This window comes from Bactrocera oleae, chromosome 4 (genome assembly GCF_042242935.1).
Source record: "Bactrocera oleae isolate idBacOlea1 chromosome 4, idBacOlea1, whole genome shotgun sequence".
Classification (NCBI taxonomy): Eukaryota; Metazoa; Arthropoda; class Insecta; order Diptera; family Tephritidae; genus Bactrocera; species Bactrocera oleae.
This window is the reverse complement of record NC_091538.1, coordinates 74,158,074-74,182,969: the sequence shown is the minus strand read 5'-3', so window position 1 is coordinate 74,182,969 and position 24,896 is coordinate 74,158,074. Positions and strand designations below refer to the sequence as shown.

General features: G+C 34.3%; 3 protein-coding genes and 1 long non-coding RNA gene across 16 annotated transcripts in view; 3 read left to right on the top strand and 1 right to left on the bottom strand.

Moving 5' to 3' along the window:
• The window catches only part of hlk (hulk), a 38,563-nt gene extending 29,200 nt beyond the window's left edge, over positions 1 to 9,363 (top strand). For 7 of the 12 annotated variants that reach the window (XM_036367470.2, XM_036367467.2, XM_036367464.2 and 4 more), the window contains 14 exons: positions 227 to 358; positions 705 to 1,028; positions 1,103 to 1,291; positions 2,371 to 2,508; positions 3,857 to 4,078; positions 4,689 to 4,871; positions 5,166 to 5,297; positions 5,546 to 5,701; positions 6,870 to 7,026; positions 7,499 to 7,665; positions 7,745 to 7,901; positions 8,026 to 8,192; positions 8,267 to 8,449; positions 8,515 to 9,363. In XM_036367470.2, coding sequence (XP_036223363.2) covers positions 227 to 358; positions 705 to 1,028; positions 1,103 to 1,291; positions 2,371 to 2,508; positions 3,857 to 4,078; positions 4,689 to 4,871; positions 5,166 to 5,297; positions 5,546 to 5,701; positions 6,870 to 7,026; positions 7,499 to 7,665; positions 7,745 to 7,901; positions 8,026 to 8,192; positions 8,267 to 8,449; positions 8,515 to 8,702 — 2,495 coding nt within the window. In that variant the 3' untranslated portion in view covers positions 8,703 to 9,363. The remainder of the gene's footprint in view (positions 1 to 226; positions 359 to 704; positions 1,029 to 1,102; positions 1,292 to 2,370; positions 2,509 to 3,856; positions 4,079 to 4,688; positions 4,872 to 5,165; positions 5,298 to 5,545; positions 5,702 to 6,869; positions 7,027 to 7,498; positions 7,666 to 7,744; positions 7,902 to 8,025; positions 8,193 to 8,266; positions 8,450 to 8,514) is intronic. The other 5 variants (XM_036367468.2, XM_014247913.3, XM_014247940.3 and 2 more) reach the window with 3 other exon arrangements.
• On the bottom strand, positions 6,870 to 20,050 carry LOC138857130 (uncharacterized). Its single transcript, XR_011396114.1, has 2 exons — positions 19,825 to 20,050; positions 6,870 to 7,049 (listed from the first exon to the last, which is right to left on the bottom strand). It is a non-coding gene; the product is annotated as an uncharacterized lncRNA (long non-coding RNA).
• Positions 10,133 to 18,304, top strand: phtf (putative homeodomain transcription factor). Of its 2 annotated transcripts, XM_014229898.3 has the most exons (13): positions 10,134 to 10,856; positions 14,024 to 14,096; positions 14,256 to 14,395; positions 14,475 to 14,788; positions 14,855 to 15,054; positions 15,150 to 16,293; positions 16,394 to 16,640; positions 16,725 to 16,859; positions 16,938 to 17,116; positions 17,172 to 17,392; positions 17,453 to 17,582; positions 17,668 to 17,925; positions 18,036 to 18,304. In XM_014229898.3, exons 2-13 carry the CDS (start codon positions 14,071 to 14,073, stop codon positions 18,261 to 18,263), a joined length of 3,222 nt encoding a protein of 1,073 aa, XP_014085373.2. In that variant the 5' UTR covers positions 10,134 to 10,856; positions 14,024 to 14,070; the 3' UTR covers positions 18,264 to 18,304. The 2 variants fall into 2 exon arrangements, with proteins under 2 accessions (XP_069964836.1, XP_014085373.2); XM_070108735.1 differs by lacking the exon at positions 18,036 to 18,304 and having other exon boundaries at positions 10,133 to 10,856; positions 17,639 to 17,738.
• Positions 19,470 to 24,896, top strand: part of oys (lysophospholipid acyltransferase 6) — a 17,526-nt gene continuing 12,099 nt past the window's right edge. The window contains exons 1-2 of the mRNA XM_014247497.3: positions 19,470 to 19,594; positions 20,270 to 20,448. Of these exons, the coding sequence (XP_014102972.1) occupies positions 20,353 to 20,448 (96 nt within the window). The 5' untranslated portion in view covers positions 19,470 to 19,594; positions 20,270 to 20,352. The remainder of the gene's footprint in view (positions 19,595 to 20,269; positions 20,449 to 24,896) is intronic.

Here is a 24,896-nt window from a genome sequence, read left to right as displayed (position 1 = left end):
TACATACACATACATTTCCTGTACTCATTTAGTTACGTAAATACAGGGTTTATAAACATATTCATACGTATATATTTTTTGACGCTTCGTAACTCTTTTGAATTGATCGGCAAACTGCAGCAAACAGGTAATAAATATCTAAAGACAATTGTTTATAAAGTAATCTGAAGAAAAATGAAAACTCAATTTATTTATGATCTAATAAATTTACATCCAAAATGAACAGGCAATATCGAAGATCCCCAAGTCGTCTTCAAATGGATTTTGGAACAAAAGGCCGATGAAAGTATCGAGCTGATAGATCGTGACACTCTAAATCAATATATTAACACCAAAGATTTTCTGGCCGTCGTCTTTTGTAAGTAAAACGCAAACAACAATAACTACGACACTAAGTAGATGTAATAACAAGCTAAAGCAACAACAATATCAACCCGACAGCAAGTTTATGTTGTTTTTATGACAACAAGAACAGCCGATGCAAATAAAAAATATAAACAGTGTTTAAGCGTGCTAGCGATATTAGTTTAGATAGTTAGCCCACTAAAAACTGTAACTGCTTGCCATAAAACCATCACAATTCGTTCAATAACGTAGTATTTAATTAGTAACCATTCGAGTTGGCTTAATTAGTAGTATTTTGTTAGTACCTTGAAAATTTAAATTGCCTCATTGTCATGATGAACTCCACTTATCGTTTGCAGATAAAGAGGACGATCCCGATGCGCCGCGCGTTCTTCGCCACATCGAACTGATTGATGATGAGGCGCTAGAGTACGGTATCTACATTGTCAAAATGAACGACAAGCTAATGGCGAAGAAATACGGCTACCGCAATCCCCCTGGGATAACATATTTCCGCAAAGGCAAATACATCAACTATGACGGCGATATCGACGATGAGGAGGAGGTTTTGGATTGGCTCACCAGCCCCGCCAACATGGAAATGACCGATCACATTGAGAAGGTCAACCGCAAAATGTTTGAGAAAATACGAAAATCATCCGATTACTTGGCCGTGATCTTCTGTAAGTACCGATTGCTCTTCTCCATTTGTATATAAATATGTATGTATGTTTCGAACTGTGCATTTTCTTCGCAGATAGTGACGAATGCAAGCAATGTCCGCGAGTTCTCGCTGAGGTGGAGCATATTGATGACGAAGCCGACAAGGCGGGCATCGATTTCGTGAAGATCGACGACAAACAAATGGCAAAAGAGTTTGGCGTTTTCGCGCTACCTGCAATTGTATTCTTTAAGCCATCATCGAAGGAACCAGTTATCTACGCCGGTGAGTAAACTATGGATGTCCTGTGAGTGTATCATAGCGTGATCAGTTGGCTGGTTCTTTGAAATGGGTGTCAAAGTTCCAAGAAAAAAATCAACATTACTGTGTAGATGGTTTTCAATGACCCTTAAAGCTTTCAATTGCTAACAGCTAATGTAATTTGCTGGACATATATACATATATCGGGTTTTCCAATAGGGATGATAAGATTTCTGCAGTTTTTTTTTCATTGTATTCAGTAATGTTTACAATTTCATCATGGAAAGATATACGCAAAAATAACGTTTACAAATTATTAAATTTTATTATCAAAATAATCGTTCTCCAATTGCAACTTTTCGTGCGCTTTTGTCATTTTATGGTCATAATAATGGTCCACCTGTGCCCGCTATTCGTCGAATTTTTAAAAATTTCAAACGTACATTTTCTTTACATAATGTTCAAGTGTCAATAAAAAAGAACCGCTCGAAGTAATGAAAATATTGCTGCCGTTCAGGCAAGTGTTGCTGAAGACTGGAATTTGTCGATTTCAAGACGTTCTCTAGAATTGGGACTGTCTCAAACAACAACCTGGCGATTGGGCTTGCATTCGTATAAAATTGTTCCACTCACTGAACTGATTTTGCCTTCGAACAACTTAAAATATTATTTTTTTAAATAAAATCATCTTCTCCGATGAGGCTCACTTTCAACTGAGTGGTGAGGTAAATAAATAAAACTGTCGACTCTGGTCCGAAAAAAATAATTCACAAATTATTCATGGACAACCATTATATTCACGTAAATTGACAGTTTGGTGTGTCTTCTGGTCTGGTGGAATCATCGCTCTGTACTTCTTTCGGAATGAAGCTCAATGGAGAGCGGTATAGATCGATGATAACTTTTGGATTGGCAATTGGAAAACGTTGATCTTGACAGCATCTGGTTCCAACAGGCTACGTCTAGTGTGTTTTTATTAATAATAAAAATCATATCACTCTTATTGGAAAACCCTTTACTTGCCCGACATTATGTTTTTGTAAAGTTTATTAATCGAATATATGAGTCCCCGTGTTTACTTATAACTTATTTTTTAATTTCAGGTGATCTTTATGAAGAAGAACAAATTCTTGCTTGGTTACTGACGCAAAAGGATCCAAGCGGGGATGTTATCGAAGATCTTGAAGGCGAGAAACTGGTTCAACTGATCGAGGAATCTGGTGCGATTGCGGTGTATTTTTGTAAGTAAATAATATCATTTACTTAAAAAACTAGGGACAGACTGCAATCGTTTTGGTAGCATTAATGTGCAAAGTTGTATTTCCCAATTATTTCTATAAAGCAATAAGAGGATATTGTCAATTCTTTCTAATAACTAATTCAGTATCTCATGTGATAAGGTTGAGTGCAAGAAAAAATTCTTATTTATCCGAATCCAAATATAATCGCAGCAGTAAATGTTAAATTAGGTAAATTGTCTTAAATATTATAATTCTACGAGTATACTTTCCACATATCTAAGTTAATATTTCCTTTTAAAAATGAACTTTACAATTTTGCCATGATTCAAAAGAGCACTTTGAATTCTCGAAAATAACAAAATAATTTTATGAATTAGACTTAAATGAACGAGTTTTCGCAATGTCAGGATTACCCAGCAGTTTACTCCAAGTTTCGATTCTAGGCAAGAGTGTTCATCACATAAGAATAGACTGACAGAATCAAACCCCACGCTCCATCAATGCTCTGGCTAAGTTCATCTCGCTTTTTTTTTAATTATAAAAATTTTTGATGGCCTATAATAAACTTTTGCTTCCCTCAGTAGGGCGGTTAATACTTTTAAATTTATACAATTTGTTCCTGAGATATTGAATAATATTTCCTTTACAATTTCAACACCGGCCAATAAATCGTGTTCCTTCGATTTTGAGTCTATCAGCACATATTGAAAACGTGTGTTAAAAAATATTTGAAAAATGATCAAACGCCGTGAATTGAAAATCGCAAATCTTTTAGTTTCTCGAACCCATTTTTATCTATTTTATAAAGTAAAGCTTATTCATTTGTTGTGCTAAATCCTTAGACCTATTGTAGATTTCTTTCCAACTTGCAACATTTATTGCTACACTTTTGCGCAAAAAGATTGCAGACTTAGAAATAACCATTGATATAGTACGTTGCGTTATTTGTCTAATTCTGATTTACATAGTTTAATTTAGTTTTTATAAATGTAATTAACGACATTCATACATACTTTTACTTGAAGCTAATTTTCTAATCCGATCTTTCATTCAAGTAGTTGCGGTTCATTGGCGACAAAGAACTTCTCTTCTGTAACTAACCGTAGCATAAGACAATAGTATATAATTTTTTTATTCTATCGATCGAATTTAATGATATTTTCAAACTTGAATTCTTTCCAATTTAAAATTAATTAAACAAACACAACAACGACGACAACAAACAATTTTAATAAAAACTACTCTTGACTTCACCTAAAAATCAAAATGCATAAAAACAAAAACAAACTCAATAAAAATCAAACCAAAACGAAAACCAAACCCGAATTGAAATCAACGCTGAACTTAGGGAACAAAACACAATGTGACATTTGTACTTCAAAGGCAGCACGTAAGGCGAGATTGAAGAAGGAACGCGAGGCGCAACAGCAAGAGGGCGGTGCGGGAGCAGCAGCATCTTTCGGCGGTGAGAGTGAAGCAGCTGCAGCCGAAGCTGAAGCGGGGACCGAACCGAGTGTGGCCAAGACAGCGACTCCATCCTCCGCTGCTGGCAGCAGCAAACACGACGATGGTAGCAAAACATTACCGTAGCACAGAAACTCCCAAGACCCCCAAAAATACCGACTGTGTAAAATAAAACTTTTTGATTCCTTGCCACCTTGCGTGATTATATACATACATACATACATACTTATGTATATGTATTGAATTTTGTACAATAGTTTGTAGAGTTTCATAGTTTTGAGCAACCCTAAAAGTAAAGCGTATACATACCCCAAGTTCCGCATATTGTTTTTTTGCTCTTCCAACCATCCGAAGTTAAACGAAAAGAGCAATAAAGCTCTAAATGACCTCTTACATTCTCTACCGTTGCCCATCCTCACACAACAACAACGAATAAACTTTTTTCCACTAGATTCCTAATGGACTTCTTACCGGGTCCACCTTGTACATACCATAAGCATGCAAATCTCTAAAAATATTTTGATGGAGATTTTAATTTACTAACCATCTATCCAAAAACATGGAAAAAACTAAACCTAAAACTTTGTGATCTTCGACCTTCTGCTAACTTTCTCGCTTTTTTCTAACACCTTTATGTCCTACCTTCCGCTTTTCTGTAGTCCCTCTTCTATGCCAATTAATTCATTCGTTTTTTTTTTGCTTTGGTCTCTGTACAGATGCCGACGGTTGTGAGCAGTGCACTAAAGTACTGGAAGAGTTGGAGAACATTGACGACGACTGTGATAAGCACGGTATAACATTTGTTAAGACTCGAGATTTCTCTGTTGCTGATGGCTATGGTGTACACGAGTATCCAGCCTTGGTGTACTTCGAGGGAGGTATTCCAAATGTCTTTGAAGGTAGGTAGCTATATTACTGAATTGGTTGAGTCCCTCAACATGTCGACAATGTCTCGAACGAATGGTTGATATTGTCTGAAATAGCATACTCTAAGGGAATATCGAGTGGCCTTGCTCAATACAATAGATACGGAAGAAAAGAAAGGCTGAAAGCAAGGCTATCAGCTTAGGTTGCTGGCCAAGAGGCGGTTTGGAAGAAAACAAATCGATCGCGATCTGAATAACTGACAAACCGCAGCAGATAGAAATAAATAACCTATGTCCTTAAGAGAAAGTGTATTATTATATCCCCAGGTGAATTGAACGAAGAGGAAGAGGTCTTACAATGGCTTATCACGCAAAAGACTGAAGATCGCATCGAGTTAATCACCCGCCAGATGCTGGAAACTATGGTTGAAGAAACACAATATTTAGCCGTTTATTTCTGTAAGTTTCTTCCAAAATTAATTGTAAGCCCTTTAATTTCTGCACAAGATGTTTTGTCTTTCTTTTTGATAAATGTTGCTTAAAATATTCTAACTGTTTTTCCCCTGTATTGTCCATTTATCATGAACCTCCACACTACCCCACATCAACAACACTGTCAATACGACTATAAAAATATTATTTAAAAAACAAATGACTACACATTCCGATCCAACATAAACCAAAAACGAAACCACAAAACTCCCCAGTACCCACTGAGCGCAATGGAAAACCACCCGCTTATTGCCGCAGTTTTTGTTCGCCTGCCTTTTTAAACGGAAGCATGAACAGCACCTCGAAACACGCATCCAAACAATTTATAAAGAATTATATTTCACGCAAAAGAAAACGTATCGAAAATCAAGGTATTCATAAAAAAAAGTACTACATAACCTACGAAATTTGTACATAACCAATTAATCTAAATACTTACACTCTGACCTATTTGGAAAATGGTACATGCTCGAACAAGTAGATTATTTTCTTTGTATTTTCGAAACTAATTTTATGCTTCTGGGTCAGCATGATCGCAACTAAAGTTGGTTAGCTTTGAATATTGTGTTTATTACAAAATGGCAAACACAGAGTATATTTTCAAACTAAATGTCACATGTAAGATAATTTATATAAAAACTGCTGAATTCAAATGTATGTATTTTAAACAATACTACAATTTGAAACTTTATTCTAAATCTTTCTTTTCAGCAAACTGGCGTAAACTATAGACATAATTTTCGAAACTCGACCTTTCATACAAAAATTTACATTTATGTCGCGATATGTTAGGTATATCGGTTAGATTAGAACTGGTAAAACTCCTAAGGTGACTAAATAATTAAAGTCATCTACGCTACAATTGATTCTGCACTATTATCATCTGGGATCGGACTTGATCACTATTTAAACACCTCTTTAATTGAATGTTATTATGTTCAATGGGTTCTACGTTGTATCTACGACAACGTAATCTACTTCACGAAAAATTTTTCACCATAGAAACAGTTTAAAGCTATTATGATTCTTAAAGATTTATAAATGAGATCGTTATTGCGTGTAGTTTATATAACACTATTACTAAGGATTTTTATTCTCAAAATCAATGGAATTACAAACGTTTTCATTTTATATGTTACACGTGTATAAATTTACTGTATTTAGTTTGGAAATGAATACCTTAATTTTTGACGTTTTCTTTCTGTGTTCTTATGTAACACAACTAATTAAAATTTCATCTTCAAGCTAACTTAATGAACAATTCTGCCTTACTCCTAGAAGCACAAAAGTATGCAAATCTGATCATATAAATTTGTAGATATGTATTTTAATAAAACATCTTCTTTAAATTATCGCTAACATTTTAAACAATAGATAAATATTAATTCCAATTAATCCGAAAAAATACTAACGATTAAATATTCGAACATCTCATGCATGCCATATTTGAAGTACACATTAACTTAAAATATTTATCAAAATTCACACAAAGTTATTGCATTTAAAACTAAAATTCGTTCATTTGTTTTCGTTATCCAGACAAAATCAACTGTAATATTTGCGATCAAATTTTGGAAGGCCTTGAACTGATCGACGACGAATGTGATGTCTTTGGTATCCATATGGTCAAAATACAGGATCCGCAACTGGCAAAACGTTATTCGATAAAGACATTCCCAGCGCTTGTGTACTTCCGGTAAAGTATTCCCTATTTGTGTTCTTATTAAATATTGAAACAGAAACGTGCAGAATTAGAATTAATTGGCAGGTTTCTATTACATTTGATTGATGTAAAGTGAGTAGTTTCAAATAGATTCATTTGGATTTGTATAAGAAAGTTGGGAATTTCATAACCGGCATTGATATCCCCATTCTCACCCTCAATTTAATGCCAGTACATCTAAGAGTTAAATTACCAACAACTCCTTCAACGACTAAATAAATATTTATCCAATCCCCCCAACTGAATCGAAGTAAGTAGTCTTTCCAAATTAAGATGCTTTGTACGTTTATTTAGTATTGCATCAACCCCGAAACTAATAAACTTTCAAACTTATTAGTAATATCTGGGGTCTTTCGTTATTTAAGAAGGTGTCTACGCCTTGTTTTATGTCTGACTATATTTTGACACAAAAATTTATATTAATTTTATATTTTCTTTCATAAAGAAACGGCAATCCTCTGCTTTTTGAAGGCGATCTACAAAACGAACAATCGGTTTTGGAATGGCTAATTGATGATGACAACCGTGAATTGGCAGATGAAATTGAAGAAGTAAACGAACGTATGCTGGATCGCTTAATGGCTGATTCTACGTTATTAGTGGTGTTCTTTTGTAAGTAACGTCAAGATATTTCTTTGTCAGTCAGTATATTTTCATTAACCAATAATTTTGAACATCCTCAACCTTAAAGATGAAGAGGATTGTGCTGAGTGTGAGGAAATTCTCGAGGAACTAGAAGAGATTGACGGTGAAGCTGACATGTTTGGCATTGACTTTGTAAAGATTGCAAGCATCGAAGCGGCAAAGAAATACGATGTCGTGAATATTCCCTCACTGGTCTACTTTAGGTGAGTAAATTAATATCTGAAAGAAACCTTGCTCCGAATAAGGCGAATCTTGTAAACAAGAGGTGTAACAATCAGCAGCGAGGGAGGTTAAACAATATTAATCAGTGCCTGTTTTACTTTTCAGAAAACAAGTTCCTGTATTATACGACGGTGATTTACACCAACACGACAAAATTATTACCTGGTTAACCTCACAAGATGTTTTCGAAATAAAAAATGAAATTGAGGAAGTAAATCGTAAAATGTTAGACAAACTACTTGAGGAGAACGAATTTATAACGGTTTTCTTTTGTAAGAAACCTTAACTAATACAAAATATCGGAAATGCATTTGATAACATACATTTTATACTTTGCCTCCTTTAGATGAACATAATCAGCAAGACAGTATCGCCGCACTGGAAAAACTGGAAAACATCGATAGCGAAACGGATAACTTGGACATTACATTCGTTAAGATGGCCGATTCGCGTTATGCCAAGAAATGGGGTGTTACAAAGCTGCCAGCTATGGTATATTTCCGGCGAAGGTTCCCCAGCATTTATAGAGGTTAGTTCGGGAAATTTTGCGTTAGGAAAAACTTAAATACTTATGCTTTTCGATTTTTTTCGTAGGTGATCTTCTTTCCGAAGATGAGGTTCTGGAATGGTTACGCAAAAATCGCTTCCGTCAACCAGAACTCAATATATTCATGTATGCGCTAATCGCATTGGCTGTTGGTTTCTTATTATACACTGCCTTCCTGTTGCAATGCTTCAAGCCAGCGCCACCGCCACCGCCCCAACACCCAAAACAGTCGTGATAAATTAAAAACCAAAAACAATAAATATTTACCATTAATTAAAGCGTAAAGAGTAACAAACAATACACTGGAACAAAAATCAATAAATTGAAGAAAACATTTCAAACACACATTTCAATAAATACATCGACAAAAGAATTAAAGATTTTTCGAATTATCATCCAATTCTATCGTCTAAATTAGACGTAAGGAAAATTACTACAACGAATTTTTAGCAAGCATAGATCCGAAAGCGAATTCAAATAAACATTTACAAATAGAGAGAGAGACATAAAAAGGATCGATTGAAGTACATTTTGAGAATACTATCAGATATACAACAGAATTAATTCTTAGCGAAAAATTAAAAATTAAAGCCACAAATATATAAAAGCTAGACCGCCGCAACTAAAACCTAAACGTAATATATAAATTTATTGGTTTAAAGGCAATTGAGAAACTTAATTGATTCGTTGCCGGAATATTGACTAAAATGAATTAGAATTTATTAAATAAACTTTTGCGAATTATTTATTACAGTACGTATATACATGTATGTATGTGTGCAGATATACACGTGTACATAACATTATACGTTTAAGCCGTTTGTATTCGCATATATATATATATAAATTTTTTGCTACAAAATGGATAAAATAAACTATTTTTTGGATGATAAGAAGTGACTGTGTTTATTTTCGGTATATGGGTTGGCAAAAACTGATTAGCCTTTTATCAGTAATTTAGATTTAATTTTACAACTTTTTAATGCCTCACAAAATGAATTGAATTTTTGTATAATTTCATGTCCATGGAGTGCTAAGTTACGAGAATCATATTTATTTTTTAAAAAATATAACTAAAAACCCTAAGGGTATCAGGTGCAGTTTTTATGGCATAAAATGTATAAAAATATATTTATCTTGTTTTTAATCAGTTACTTTGAATAGCAGCTACATATCTGCTAAAGTGGTCCTATTTAAACAATTAGTAATAGTCTATGCTAAATTTCGTGAAGGTATCTTGTCATATAAAAGTTGTTCATACAACAACATGAGTTCGATTTGTCAGTTTGTATGGCAGCTATTATATGCTATAGTCGTCCGATATCGATTCCGACAAATGAGCAATTTCAGGGAGAGAAAAGGGTGTGTGAAAAATTTCAGATCGATATCTCAAAAAAAGAGAGGCTTGTTCGCGTATATACAGTCATAGTAATAGTTAGCAGTTAAGATACAAACCTAATGCCAAAGAGCGCACTCAGCTGTTAATGTCCCTTATCAACAGATTTTGACAGTTATTTCTTATCAATATTATATTTTACAGTGCTGCCAACACTAGCATAACTTAGGGGGCTTTGCAAACCTCCGCTTCAATGCAGCAATAAGTTTATGAAACAATAAATACATTGTTCGTTCAAATCATTCACTCAAATATTAATTTTTCACTAAAAATCATTCATAAAATTTTTTGTGTATACTTTCCATTCATTTATAAAACAAGCAAAATTATACCTTGGTATTGGTATTTTGAAACCGCAACATTGTTTCACACTTCAGGGGTGAGCGTTGTTGATTCGTGGGCACAAAATAATTGCAAATAATTCGAAGTGAAAACGTAAAACAGCGAACAGAAGAAAGAAAACTGACATTTGTTAGGTTCAGCAGAAGAATGAAATAAAAACAAAATTGAAAAAGTTTTGCTTATCCGAATACCAATAAAGGCAGAGAACTTTGTCTTGCAGCTGGAAGTACATATGTGTACATATAACAATCGAGACTCACTGTGAGCAGCTAAGTTGACAAGTGCAGAGAGTTAGCAATCTCTGCCGGAAGAATAAAACACCATTAAGAGCACTGTTATTATTGGATATTGAGTAGAGCTACGCTCATCTGGAGGCACGACAGCGAAAACAAAAAGTTTACATTTGATTTTGATGTGGAAACAAAATCAAAGGGAGGAACAATTTTCAGTTGGTTTTTGTTGTTCCGCGATTGCTGTGAGTTGGATAATAAACGCGTTTGGCTCACGGACATATTATAGTGCCATATCAAATGAGAAGAAAACCAAGAAATTCTAACTAAATTGGCAGCAGTGGAAAGAATAAAAAATCGTTTGAAAAAGAAATTAATTAAAAAGGTGAAACGAACTGCAATAAAATTAAAGCGTAAATTGGTAAGTTTGACGCTGTGGATTTTAGTTTATTGCTAATACAAGTGCAGTATCGAAAACTGATGTGCTAGTAAACAATAACTCATAATAACCTTGAACTCGCTCCACTAACCAACATGGACATTGAAGATGATTATTGTAAATTAGTGATTATTAGAATATGCATTAGCAGAACACCCATTATCACAAAACAAGGCCAACCACTCGGTCAGTACCAAATAAAAAGTTTTAATAGCAAAAGCAGATAAAATGCTCTATCTTCACTTCGATGTCTTAAACAGCTGTTGACACGCTTGTTTTATTGCATGCCAAACATACATATTTACTCTTAAATGTGTTGATATGTGCTGGTATGCATATGCCTCCAATCATCGATCTCACAATGCGGAAGTCTCAAACCATTTATTTTGTGCTTTGGCACCGTTTGTATTAGCTTCTAATTTTGTTTTTAGCTTTTAAAAGGTATGTGCCTACTTTGGGCTTTATTATACAGAATGCACGGATGGTCAATATTTTATTGTATTTTAATTAACACCATGCAATTTACGGACTCTGGATGTGAAGCCACGAGTGAAGGTGAAAGTTGTCAGCCCCACAGTTTCTGTTGTTAAAATTTACACCAATATTATGCCTTGGTTTTATGCACATACTTATGTATATGTATGCAGTTATGAAAATGTTAATCAACCATGTAGGAAACTTTCAGGCTGATTTGAGGGGTAATTGAACAAAATGGTATAACATAGAACGTTCAAATCTGTTTTATACAAATTTTGATTTAATTCAATTTTAATTAAATTATTTATTGTTATTTCTTTAATTTGTTGATTTCAATTCTTCATTATTGTTACCAACCCGTTTACGCTTATGAATTTTACATAAAGCTTCCCAATGCAAGTTTGTGCTTAATAATCATTAAGGACTTAATGAGAATGGGTGATCAAATACTGATTAATTGCATAATATGTATATATGTATGTCTAATCATACATATGCTATACGTATGTATATGGACACACACATTTGTACATGTGAATGCAAAGCTTTCCATTTGCCTGCTGATTGTTATGTAGATATCTGTAAATTTAAAATGGAGCTATATCTGTGCAAATACACACCAAAAAGATGTGAGTAAATTATATTATCTTAGAAAATATCGATACAAGAAGTCAGCTTAATGTATGTATCAGTTATTATTCTTACGCAGTAAGTCTGTGTAAAACGAATGTTTCCATTCGTTTTAACTTCATCAATATAAAAACTCCTCACATCGATCTGAAAAGCATTAATAAGAAAATTATTTTAATATTTGACACGCCTAGAATTTCATTGGGTTATTAATTCCCAATGTACGCTTGCAAATGTAAATAAGCTTATGTATACGATTTGTGGAACTTTTACTGTAGTGTGTAGAGTCAACTGTGGGCTAAATGGGCGTGGCCACGCACTCAAAAAAGTTTAATGTACATATCTCCCAAACCTTTCAAGCGATACTAACCAAATGACAAATCCCTTAAGCATCCCTTCCCTTAAGAATAAAAAATTAAAATATTATGATTTTCGTTATTCTAACAAGTTTTTGCCGAATATGTCGGTCAGTGAGTATTATTTATATTAATATATAAAAATGATTCAAAATCTGTTCTCGAGTATACCTGAGCAATGTCAAAATTACTAAAATCAGCACGTCCCTTTCTCTATCCCCACCCCATACAATTATTTCCGTCGTTCCACCTGTATTTAAACCGTTCAGGTTGGTCAAAATGTGTGATATTTTAATGAAATTAAAAGGACTAGTTTTCTTAAAAGTTATCAACTAAATTTATATTAAATTTAACCCCTTCGTTCGAGTTTATATCACATACCTACATACATATATTTCATATGAAGGTGTTTTAAATATAATTTTAGCTGAGGTGAACTAGAATATACCGTAGCAATAAAACTAAGTCTAAGTTTATGGCCTTTAATATAAGTCTAGAATATACCAAATTTGATTGTAATTTATTCGCGATTTCATCGAATAGTGGATGATTAATTCTTTCGCAACATTTTTTAATATAAAGTTTTGCCAGCACCTGAAAGAATTTTCCGGGCTTTGATTCTTACAAGTTGCAAGAGTATAAAATGTTCGGTTACACCCGAACTTATCCCTTCCTTACTTGATTTCAATAATTTTGATTGGGTACGAAACGAGCACAAATATTACGGTAAGGTGAATGTATTAATATTGTAACAAAGTGTCCGCTTTTGTTAAGCGACTTGCCGGTTCGAAACAATGCAGCTACATACATACATACATATGTATGTTATGTAAATACCCGTATATATAAACACAAAATTTTCTCTAATTCCTAGTTTATATTCCATTACTCGATAGCGTCTAAAAGCAGCAAACTATTATTTGACTTTCTAAATATTTGGTAAAATTTTTTTAATACTTCAAACTTACAAAAAGATTTCAACTAATTCTGAACTTAACTCCATTGACTAGTTTTTCTACGCTGTTCTGGGGTGCAAACTTTTGATTACTAACTTGCAAACTACGATTGTTCCTATAATTTTGTTTTATTAAAAAAAAAAGACAAAGAAACAAACAACGTGACACTGAGAGCTGCATACACAACGTCGCGATATTATTAAAATGATTGTATAAAAAAATATGTTTAATTTTATTAAACGTTCCTATATATTAAATTTAGACCCATTGGTTGGGTACATATCTCATTTGAGTTAATTATGTTGATTTCGTTACAAACATCTTAGACACAAAGCAAAATGTTGTAATGAAGCTAAGTGAGTTTACGACATACATTATAACTTAAGATATTAAATAAGAGTTCCGACGAACATTTTCGTAATATAAAGTTTTGGTAACACGTGAAAATATTTCACCGGCTTTGATCGTTTCTAATTGCTAGATTATAGTTCTGAACTTTAGGAGAATGAGTGAGATATAAAGGGAAAAATGTAGTTACCTCGTTTGGCATACCATATTTTGTTTTTTGTTTTATAATATAATTAATTATTTAATTTTTTATTATATAAACTACATATGTATACATGTACATGCATATGGTATGTACCATATGTATATCATAAGTGGATATCGACGCTAGTATACATGCGTGTATGTGCCATGTTTTAATATTTTCTATTCTTACTTTCAGATATTTCATAGGCAATTTTTTGAGCCAAATTATATGTAAACACTACTATGAAATTGGATGAAATTGTTGCGTGGTAAGTTTTTTCCAAAAATGATATTACAGTTAGGTCATTCTTATACCATTATCAGCTTGCTAATCAAAAATTTAATTCACTCGCTTCAAATATAGTAATATTAGAAGAACCTAACATTGTCTTTCGAAAGATTATATTCGTCATTTACTATTATTTTAGGTATCAGAAAAAAATTGGCACCTACGATAAGCAGCAATGGGAGAAAACTGTGGAGCAGAAAATTTTAGATGGTTTTAACAGTGTTACGCTTAAAAATGCAAAGCTCAAAACAGATCTGATTGATGTCGATTTAGTTAGAGGTGTGCTCACCCAAAATCCCACTGAATATACTATTTTTCCAAATACTAATATTTACAAAATCTATTCTCTTTTGAGTAGGCTCCACATTTCCAAAGGCCAAGCCAAAACAATCTCTTCTAACTGTGATACGTTTGGCTTTGTTGCGTTACTTCTTCTTGCCTGTGTTTTCACGATGGTGGGTGAAACAAACATCGCCAAACACATTCGCCGTGCTTCTATTAATGTACATCACACAAATGGTCACTTGGGCAATGTACACCTTCAATGTACATCGCTTTGGTGGTATCGATACCACAAACAGAACATCTTCGTCTCTCATAGACACAAATTTGACGAGGAGCAATGCGACTAAGGCCGATCTAAATTATGGGAGTAATCGGTTAGAAGAAGAGGTACGAACATGTGTATTCTGAACTATGCACAAGGATGCGTAATTGTTTTGAGTTCTATATTATTAGCACGTTGTCACCTTATCGGACCTGATTATTCCTATGGTACTGGGTTTTCTGCTCAGTTTTATACACTCGCAAATAGTGGCAACTAATATTTTAACTAGTGTAAAGTCAAAACATAGACGGTGTTCGAATGCCAGCCAGAATGGCAGAGCACCGCGACAGAGTGGTGAAAATCGTGTACGCAGACGCAAGAAACTTGTGAGGTAAATTTTCACAGAAATCAGTAAAACACATTTCAAATGGCCAATGTAAACATCTGCACATACACACATATAATTTATTTTAAAATACTATATAGATTGCGTAATCAAGATTCTACTGATGCCTCGACGCAGCAACAGCAGACTGTAGTGGTACAACAACAACAACAGCAACAGATAACCCCTACACAGAATACACAACAAACACGCTTATTATGTGCCATGCAAAGAATGCAAGCGAATTCCGGGAAGCTAACCAAAATAAATAATGTCACTACTAATGTCGTGGAATCGGCGCTAAGCAATAATGCTGCCGATACAAACGGCTCCACAATGCCAAAGAAACGGCCGCCAGTGCCACCAAAGGTAACACCAGCTCATATTGGTAGCGCAGAGACCTTCAACAACACGACCATCACCACGACTGGCATTCGACGCTGCAATAGTCCCGCCAAACTGAAGCTCGATCTCAAATGCGCAACGGTAACGACGCCAACTGCTGCAGATTTCAGCAGTACCAGCACCGATTGCAATACCGATAACCATAGTCCTACAAGTAGTCATAGTTTAGGAAATAAGAAACGAAATGTTAATTGGCACTCGCCCATACATAACTACGCCATAGTGAGTAGCGAACCGACTGTGGTAAGCACACAAGAGAAGCAACAACAAACCTCGCCGCAATCACTGTCATCCCCCTCCGGCTCCGCTTCAGTATCGGCAGCGACCACCCCCACGACCAGTGAAACCAATTCTCCGAATACAACATGCGGCTCCACAGGAACAGTGCGTACTAATAGCGGTGCGATTGACGCCAGTTCTACAACTTCAAGCATTGACTACTCTCCCGGCAGCAAAACGGTACGCATCGATACGTGCGTACAAGAATTCTACGATGATCTCATAAGGCGAACTGATCGCCTAGTTAGCACACATCAAAAGGAAAGTATGGCGAACCAAAACGGTGGGGGCGTCGCTGCTGCGTCTGTATCTACGAATGCTCCCAACCAAGGTTCCTTGGCAATACCAGCACTTCGTAACAACAATCGGCGCCAAATATGTGAAGATGATGGTTTTGAGAGTCTGAATGGCAAAAGTTCAAGTGGTGAGGAAATGAACTTAGCACTACCGGTATCGTATGCAGAGACACCCGCGCTGCCCGAAGAGAATAAACTACGTTTGCGATTATGTGCAAACAACCGGATAGATCGATTGGAAGATACCAGCAGTTATGAAGGAGAGGTAAGTTTAGATACCATAAACAGTCTAAAAGTATAGTCCTTTATTACAAGAAACTTTGACTAACAAACTTTTTTAATATGCACTATGGATGTTGGCACAGCCACAATCAGGCGCTTATTATCGCCTCAAACTGCTGAATGAAAAAATGCGGCCACTCGCCTCGTGTGAAATCTATCAGCCATCGAGGAAACTTAATGTTTCCGTTGCAGCGGATGTAAGCAGTGGCGACACCGATGAAGAAGGTGATGACGGAGAGACTATATCAAGTCCTGCTTCGCTGGGCAACGCTTCTAATTATACGGAGTGTACAACTTCCGCTACAGAATGGCTTGGTGTTACCACAAACAGTAATTTTTTTTTTTTTTTTTTGAAAATTAATTAATTATTATTCTTGCATATCTATTCAAACTGATATTATTCTCTTTTCGCAGGTGAAGAATGCAGTTACAGTTCGGAGTTGGAGAACTCTGATAACTATAAAAGTAATCAGTTTTCAGAAGAGGATGGCTACGATGCAGATTTCATGCCCACTACCATTTTGAATCCACACGGCACGTCAGATCGCAGTAAGTTGAGCGTGCTTCAGGCGTGAATCAGTAATTTTTTACTCTGTTTCTGTTTCTATTTGGATATGGCTCTGTCAGTCAGTTGCACTGTTTGGGAACAACGAGAGGTAAAAAAAGCACAAATGTCCGTGCTTGAGATTTCGTCCTGTATTATTGAGCGCGTTGAGTCAATGCCGGAAACAAATGACTACATCTATATTGGTCTGGGCTTCTCATTCATTCTCTCTTTAATACCATCTTTTTGTCGATTGTGTGAAGTATATTCGCCGTTTAGTGTTCCTCATACTTTGTCCTACATCTTATTTGCTTTAGGTAACCATCGACAGCTCCAATGCCAATGAAATTAATTACCTTGAAGTTCCTATGCTGCTGTGGCAAAAAGCAGCATTTTCCTTGTGGAAAATATTTGGCTTTGCCTTCGGAAATACTCAGTGGGAGCGCACTGTGTTGGTGATAAGCTTTCTCCAACGCCTTTGCCTCACTACAATTCTTTTTATTGTGTTCGCTGTGGCAGAACGGACTTTCAAACAGAGGTAGCCAAATTAGCACAAAATATGGAAAAATATAGCCAAAACTTTTAACTCAATTTATAGATTCCTCTATGCTAAGCTCTTCTCACATCTGACTTCATCGCGTCGTGCACGTAAATCCAACCTGCCGCATTTTCGGTTAAATAAAGTGCGAAATATCAAGACTTGGCTTAGTGTGCGCTCGTATCTCAAGGTAAAATATATTCTTGAAATAATTGTATACCTAATCAAAGCTATGGACATATGTAGATGTGAAATAATGTGTCGTTATTTTAAAGAAACGCGGGCCGCAACGTTCCGTCGACGTCATTGTGTCAGCTGCATTTATAGTTACCTTATTATTGCTGGCCTTTCTCAGTGTGGAATGGCTTAAGGACTCAGTGCACTTACACTCCCATTTAAATCTAGAGGCGCTTATGTGGTCTACAACAATTGGTATTTTTCTGGTCCGTTTTATGACTCTTGGAAATAAAATACATCACAAATATCGAAGCGTCTCTGTTCTAATAACTGAACAAATAAACCTATATTTACAGGTATTTAACACATCATTTATAACAGAACTATTTAATACGTGAGTCAAACTTTTTCAATTCACCTATTTTTTAAAATTTTCTCTTCACATCTTACCCTTAACCTAACGAAGATTGAGCAGAAACCTAAGAAAAAAGACGAACTCATGGTGTCTAACAGCGTTCTAAAATTGGCTGCTGATCTGCTTAAAGAATTGGAATCACCCTTCAAAATATCTGGGCTGAGCGCCAATCCCTATTTGTTCACTACAGTGAAAGTTGTCATACTCTCCGCTCTGTCAGGTGTATTAAGCGAAATGTTGGGCTTCAAATTGAAACTTCACAAAATTAAAATTAAGTAAATCGAAAACAAATAAACAAAATATTTTAAATATTCCAAGAATGCAATCTGAATTCCCCAACATGCTTGATTCGTACAAATTCAATTGCAGCAGTAGCAGCATTAAGTTTCAAAATTTATGTATATATGAACGCACAACTTATTATTTAACCCTTATGTTAGTAACCGGGTACCTGTATACCCACCACGGTGCATTTGTGTGAATAGCTTAAAAAAAATTCAATATATCATTTTAAGCTCTCAAATCGTCGTTTTTTAACTTAAAAGAAAGCTATTTGTGAACTCATTTTTTTTTTACTTTACGTTATTTTTTATTTACTAATATTTTAAGAATAAAATTTTTTAGAAATTTTTTTTTTTAATAAAATAAACAAAATAATAATAATACGGTTGCTAAAAAAGGTCGGTAAAGTTGGTTACTAACATAAGGGTTAAAATATTTCAAGTGGTCTTATTTTTTCTCTGATAATTTAAATGCAATATTTTAGTAGTATACTTTTCATATATATATGAAAAAGAATAAAAGAAATGTATATTTTATTTGAATTAATAAAAGATGATACAATCAAAAGAAAGTATTTACACTTATGTATGTATGTACATATATTATATATGTGATACGGGATTTTATAGGCTTGGTGAGAGAAAATTAAAATTATATTAATGGTAATGTACTCATTATGTAGAAATAAATGTATTATAAGTACAGAACTAGTATCATTGTATAAATCTAGGATTATACAATGACCAGTATTACTTATAGTGGTCTTCGATACATTTATCATAGAATTGCAATGAGGCCATCAGCCATTTGTAACCATTCAAAGCACATAAAATGACTTTTGTTTCCTACTGGAGACATTTTCGGCAGGAGCTAACTCTATAGCTCTCCATTTAATTTCATCGTTTTAAGCTCTCGTTTTTATATATGACAGCTTAATTCAGCGTCTTTCAACTATTTATTCTTTTTTATTTTTAAAATGTTTAGCAATATATGGTAAGATAATTCACTTGGGTTGATCAACCAGAGAACGTTAATGGTTCTTCTAAGTTCTCTGGATCAACGCCTTAAAAATGACCGCTAGTTTTGTCCCGGCGTTCAATCAGAGAACGTAAATGTAAACCTAAGTTCTCTGGTGCAATATCGTTTAGTTTTAAAACATAAAACGGCAATTGGCAACGCGACAATGGCAGTTGTCAAATTCACCTCTTTACGTCATTCTCTATATTTATTACTTTCGCCGCAATTATTCTTCGTTGGCTTTGTTAAAATTAGTTTATTTTGAGTCGTGGAGGTGAAATAAAGTGCGAAAATTAAATTTCTGTCAAAAGGTGAAAATTTAACTAAATAAATATATATTTCTCCGTGAACAAAAAGAAAGTCGGCCGTGTTACTTTCTGCTAAGGACGATACTATAGAGCAAGTTATCCCAGCTCATTAACGCTTTAATTGTCAGCATTCTTGAAACTTGTACATACATGTACTATATATGTTTTGAAATTTATAAATATATATATATATCTATTTGCACAATGCTAGTCGATTCTAGATTTCGACTTACCCGTCCACTCCCTGTCGTAGCAATACTCTCTGCAAGTTATCTTATTCTTGTTATTGCGAATGTCTGAAAGAAATCAACAAATTATAAATTTGTGCAATATACGAAATAAAAATAAATATATTTAATGTAGCTGTGTTTGTGAGTCAAATGTGTTCAAGTGTTCAAGCTAAACGAAAAGGGGAAAAATAAACCTTCAAAACGAAAAGAATCTACAATTATTAAAAAAATTGTGTAAAAAAGCAAAAATTTTTTGTATGAAAATTTATACAATTGTAAAAAATTTACGCAACCGTATATTTGTATATATCAATGTACTTAATACTGTTACCGCCATCGCGTGTTAAATCGTGACCACATATTGCTACTGATATTATAAATAATTGAATTAAACAATTACTCCTCCGATTATTTCGAACTCAATCAGCTTATCTCATTTTTTCTACAGGTTTATATTGAATGAAAAGTGATAGTTAAACAATAAAAAATTATTAAGAAGTGACGTCGACGTGTGAGCAATCTGGCAGCGAAATGCTGGAATCGCCTAAATTCATAGATAATGACAACTATCAAGGCAGTCGGGCCTTCACTTGGCTGGCAGATATATGTGGCTTATCAGTAGATTTGGTAAGTATACACTTAAAGATGGAAATGATAAGGCTTTACGCAACGTTGCGAGTGTCAAAATTATTTTGTTGGTATACTTTTACAACCTGTAGATATAAACTCTACATACAGTAAAACAAGAAAATAGTTTTTGAGAGACCGCATTGCAATTGAATTGCTTCTTTTTCCTCAATTATTGAACGATAAATGTTATGTTATGTATGTAATGTTTGCCCATTGCCGTCATCTTTAGATGTGATTAAGCAGTATTTATACTCTCAACTTGAAATGTCTAGGATTCCGATTTTTCGCATGGTTAATTGATGCTATATTAACATATGTTAGAAAATCAAATTCTTAGAAACATACTTTGACTGGCAATAGTACTTATTATCCATTTTACTTAACATTCTGTCTTCTTCTTTGCAATAATGTTGCGGTAGTCCTAGTTATTCTTCAAATATCACACCATACACCCACACTGAAGATATGAAAATTTTAAAAATTATAATAAAAAAACAAGTAATGAAGGGCTAAGTTCGGGTGTTACCGAACATTTTGCAACAACTTGCAAGTATCAAAGCCGGCTAAATACCTTCTGATGTTGGCAAAACTTTAAATAAAAAAATATTGCGAATATAATATATAGAATTCAACAATAATTGTTCGACGAAATTCTGAATGGATTATAATCAAATTTGGTATTTTATTAAGTTATATTATGCTTCAGAGGCTCACTTAGTTTTATTGATATATTTTACTTCGCGTCATCTAAAATTATATTAAAATCATCTTCGAATATGATATACATGATATAAATTCAACCGGAAAAGCTAAATTTACTATATTGTGGTGACGTAGAAAATGCCTACCAGGGATGTTAATTCATTATATACAAAATCCTTACATATTCAGCGCTAAATCATTAGTATAATTTTATAAGTTTTGAGTTCACCTTATTTCATTAAAATTAAAATATCACACATTTTGATCAACCTAAACAGTTTAGTCACCTGGAAAGTTGAAAATCCTATAGAGGGTATATTGGGGACCAATTATATAATTCCAATAATATAATATATTTTATACATTAAACGATATTTCGGTAAAAAGTCAACCATAGACACTGGAGTCCACATCTTCGATATATGGGGGCTTGAACAGAATGACCCGATTTTGATAATTTTTAGACTTGGGATAGCATATCTTTAAGGCACTCTCTTTTTTGCAAAGTTTTAGTTCAAAAAATTTGGCATGTCAGGATAATGTTACTTACCAAATTTGGTTGAATTCGATTAAGTAGATCCTGAGATATTGGGTTTCACCTAAAGGTGGGCGGTACCACGCCCATTACCCAATTTTTATATTAACACCTATAAGGCTTATTTGTACCATCCTCTTTGTAAAATTCAAGGTCTTTGACTTGTTTATTTATTGAGTTATCGCACTTTTTGTAGTTTAAATCAAAACCGTTATATGGGGAGTGGGCGGGGTTATCACACGATTTCACACATTTTCACAAGCTGCTATAAAGATTTGTCCTGGATGAATTTGGTTATTATAGCTTTAGTGGTTTCGGAGATATGCACATTAAACCTATTAGAGGGTGCTGCCACGACCACCGCTTCAAAACTTTTAAACTGCTTATTGTGGAGCTTAGTTGTGGCAATTTGTTGGTTCGATTATGCCCATTTCTAATACCAACCTTCCTATAGTGCCAAGAACAATTCATCCAAGTTTCATCAAGATATCTCAATATTTACTGATGTTACAGCTTCCACAGATGGACGGACGGACAGACAAGTACCCTGACTTCAACTTGTCTCTTCATCCTGATCATTTATGCATACATATTCCTATATCTAACTCGATTAGTTTGACATGGTACAAACAACCGTTAGGTGAACAAAACTATTATACTCTGTAGCAACATGTTGCAAGGGTTTATTAAAATGGGTTTGGATGGGAAATGCAGAATGGTGTCAAGTTGTGCACGTACCGGCCACGCTGATGAATGACGAACTACATAGGAACGCAGTATCTGTTACAGAGTTACAAGCATCACCCGATAGCGTTCCCTTGTGTGTTACTTTAAGGGTCCGCAGGCGCTTATGTGGTTCCTCTCAAGACTACATTCACATTTATTATATACAATTGTGTCGAGGTGATAGAATATATACTTATTCATACATACATATATACACACATATATACACACACAAGTGCGACAAGATAAGCGACCGCTTAATTTACCCACCTTACGCCACCCCGCAGCTATGAATATGCTCGTACTATTTGTCACACTGAGGCTCTTCTGGGTGTCGATGATCTAAACTACAACTTAGTTGTGTGTATATTTGTTCTTACTTTACTTTCCATGCTTCTATTTTTATACGCCGTTTCCCATGAAGAATGCATACGCTCACACTTTTATACCTATATATGCACGTATGTAACAACAAATGTATGTATGTACCTTCCTTCCCAGTATATCAAAGCGCAGGTTTTCAACTGTTGTATAATATTGTCCACGAATGTATGTACGTACTTACGATGCAAATCTGCGTTTATCTACCAATAATTTGCCACCTTATTGTTTGGTCAGCTGCAATCTTTGTCTGATTGTGTCATATTTTAATCATTTGCGCGGTTTGTAGAATGTTGTGTACTAAATACTTGCTAGCTTCAATTTTTAAATTTGGCATTTCGAGTTTGAAGTTATGGACATCCGGCCGACAGACGTTTGTATGAAAAAATTTGAAATCATGGCGACAATGGTGAAATTCCTTCGTATTTACTAAAATGCTTTTTCAATTACACTCTTGATTACTTGTAATTTTATGTAAAATTCGGTATTCCTTTTTGTTATGCAATATTTGGATATATGTTATATTTTTTAATCGTGATATTTATTGGTTGTAATATATTTAGCGTTATGAGTTTGTTGTATTGTTTTGAGGCAAATCTTCTACCACCAAAATCATTCGCCATAGACAGGAACAGGTAATCATATAGTAATAACCAGGTGATGCCAGGTCCGGACTATAAGGTGAATGCATAAAAACATCTATATATCAGGAGCGCCATCAAAAATGGGCCCTTTTTCTCTATCTTGAAAAATGCGCAAGTCACCGAATCGTGCGAGTAATTTGGAAGAAAATACTCTTCAACTATCTTTCTCTCGCCATGCAACGATGCAAAATAGTTCCACTCAGCAGTTATTATAAAATGTTTCGAAACCATTTCCCCATATAAACGTGCTTTGTGCATTACTTCATGTGCATAAAATTCTTCTACTTGCTCAGAGCGACTCGCTCCCTTCGTCTTTCCTCGTCGACCCCTCTATTATAACTAGTAGTTTGTGTTGTTCAAGCAACAAAAGTCTTCATGTGTGAACGCAGATTTTATCTTATATCTGTGTCTATTCTCTTATTAGTTTCGTATTGGTTTAAAAATCTTAAAACAAGTTAAATAATTAACTGTTTTATTGTACTACTGATTATAACATTTTTAAATAATTATGTTAAACCTGTCTCGGGTCGGTCCTGTTCACAACAAAAACAATTTTCTTTATATTTCTTTAAAAAAACATTAGCAGTTTAGCGTCTGTTACTATCCACCAGCCTTTTTCGCTCAAATATATAATAGACTCTATACTTTAACAGCATTTCATGCGAATTCCAATAGGGATTGCTTACCATCGCGACGGACATGTAGGACAAACAACAAAGGCTACGTATAAATAAACCAACGTAATAATTAAAGCTTTACGCCTTTTTAAATAAAATCCGCCTTTATATTTTTATAAACAATGATGATAACAGTCAATTGGTGGTGAATGTGCACCGCTTGCGCTCAGCCGTCTTTTAGACGGTCAGTTTCAACCAACCCTGGAAAATATTGCTCTGTTCAGTAATGGGTTACTTTCTTGTGATTTGCTAATCTAATATTATTGCTAATCTTTATATATGTAATCAAAAATCATACAAACAAGGCTTACAATTTTATTTTAAATATGCGCATACATAATATATATGTAAATAAATTAAAAAACGAATAAGATATGTAATTGCGCAGCTATTGATCAAGGTCTCTCCCTAAAAGGTTCTTAACCGGTTTTCACATTACACTTACAAATAGACGTTTAGTTAGATTTCCCTTCTAAAGGAATTAAATATTTACAAAGTTCAAAACGAGTGATATAATGAGAGCAACTTGCAACGAAGTTAGCAAAACACTTCATAACAAACCTGTGATAAAAAATGAGTTTTATTTTGAGCAAAAAAATAAAAATAATAATAATAAATATTGATTATTATTTATGATTTATTGTAAAATTAATCATTATGATGTAATTTTTAAAATAAAACTTATAATCAGTACGGTCTCTAACAAAAATACAACCCTACACATTACAATATATGAAAAAGTAATTGCCTTGCCTAGAACTCGTTTATGGCAGTACCGCA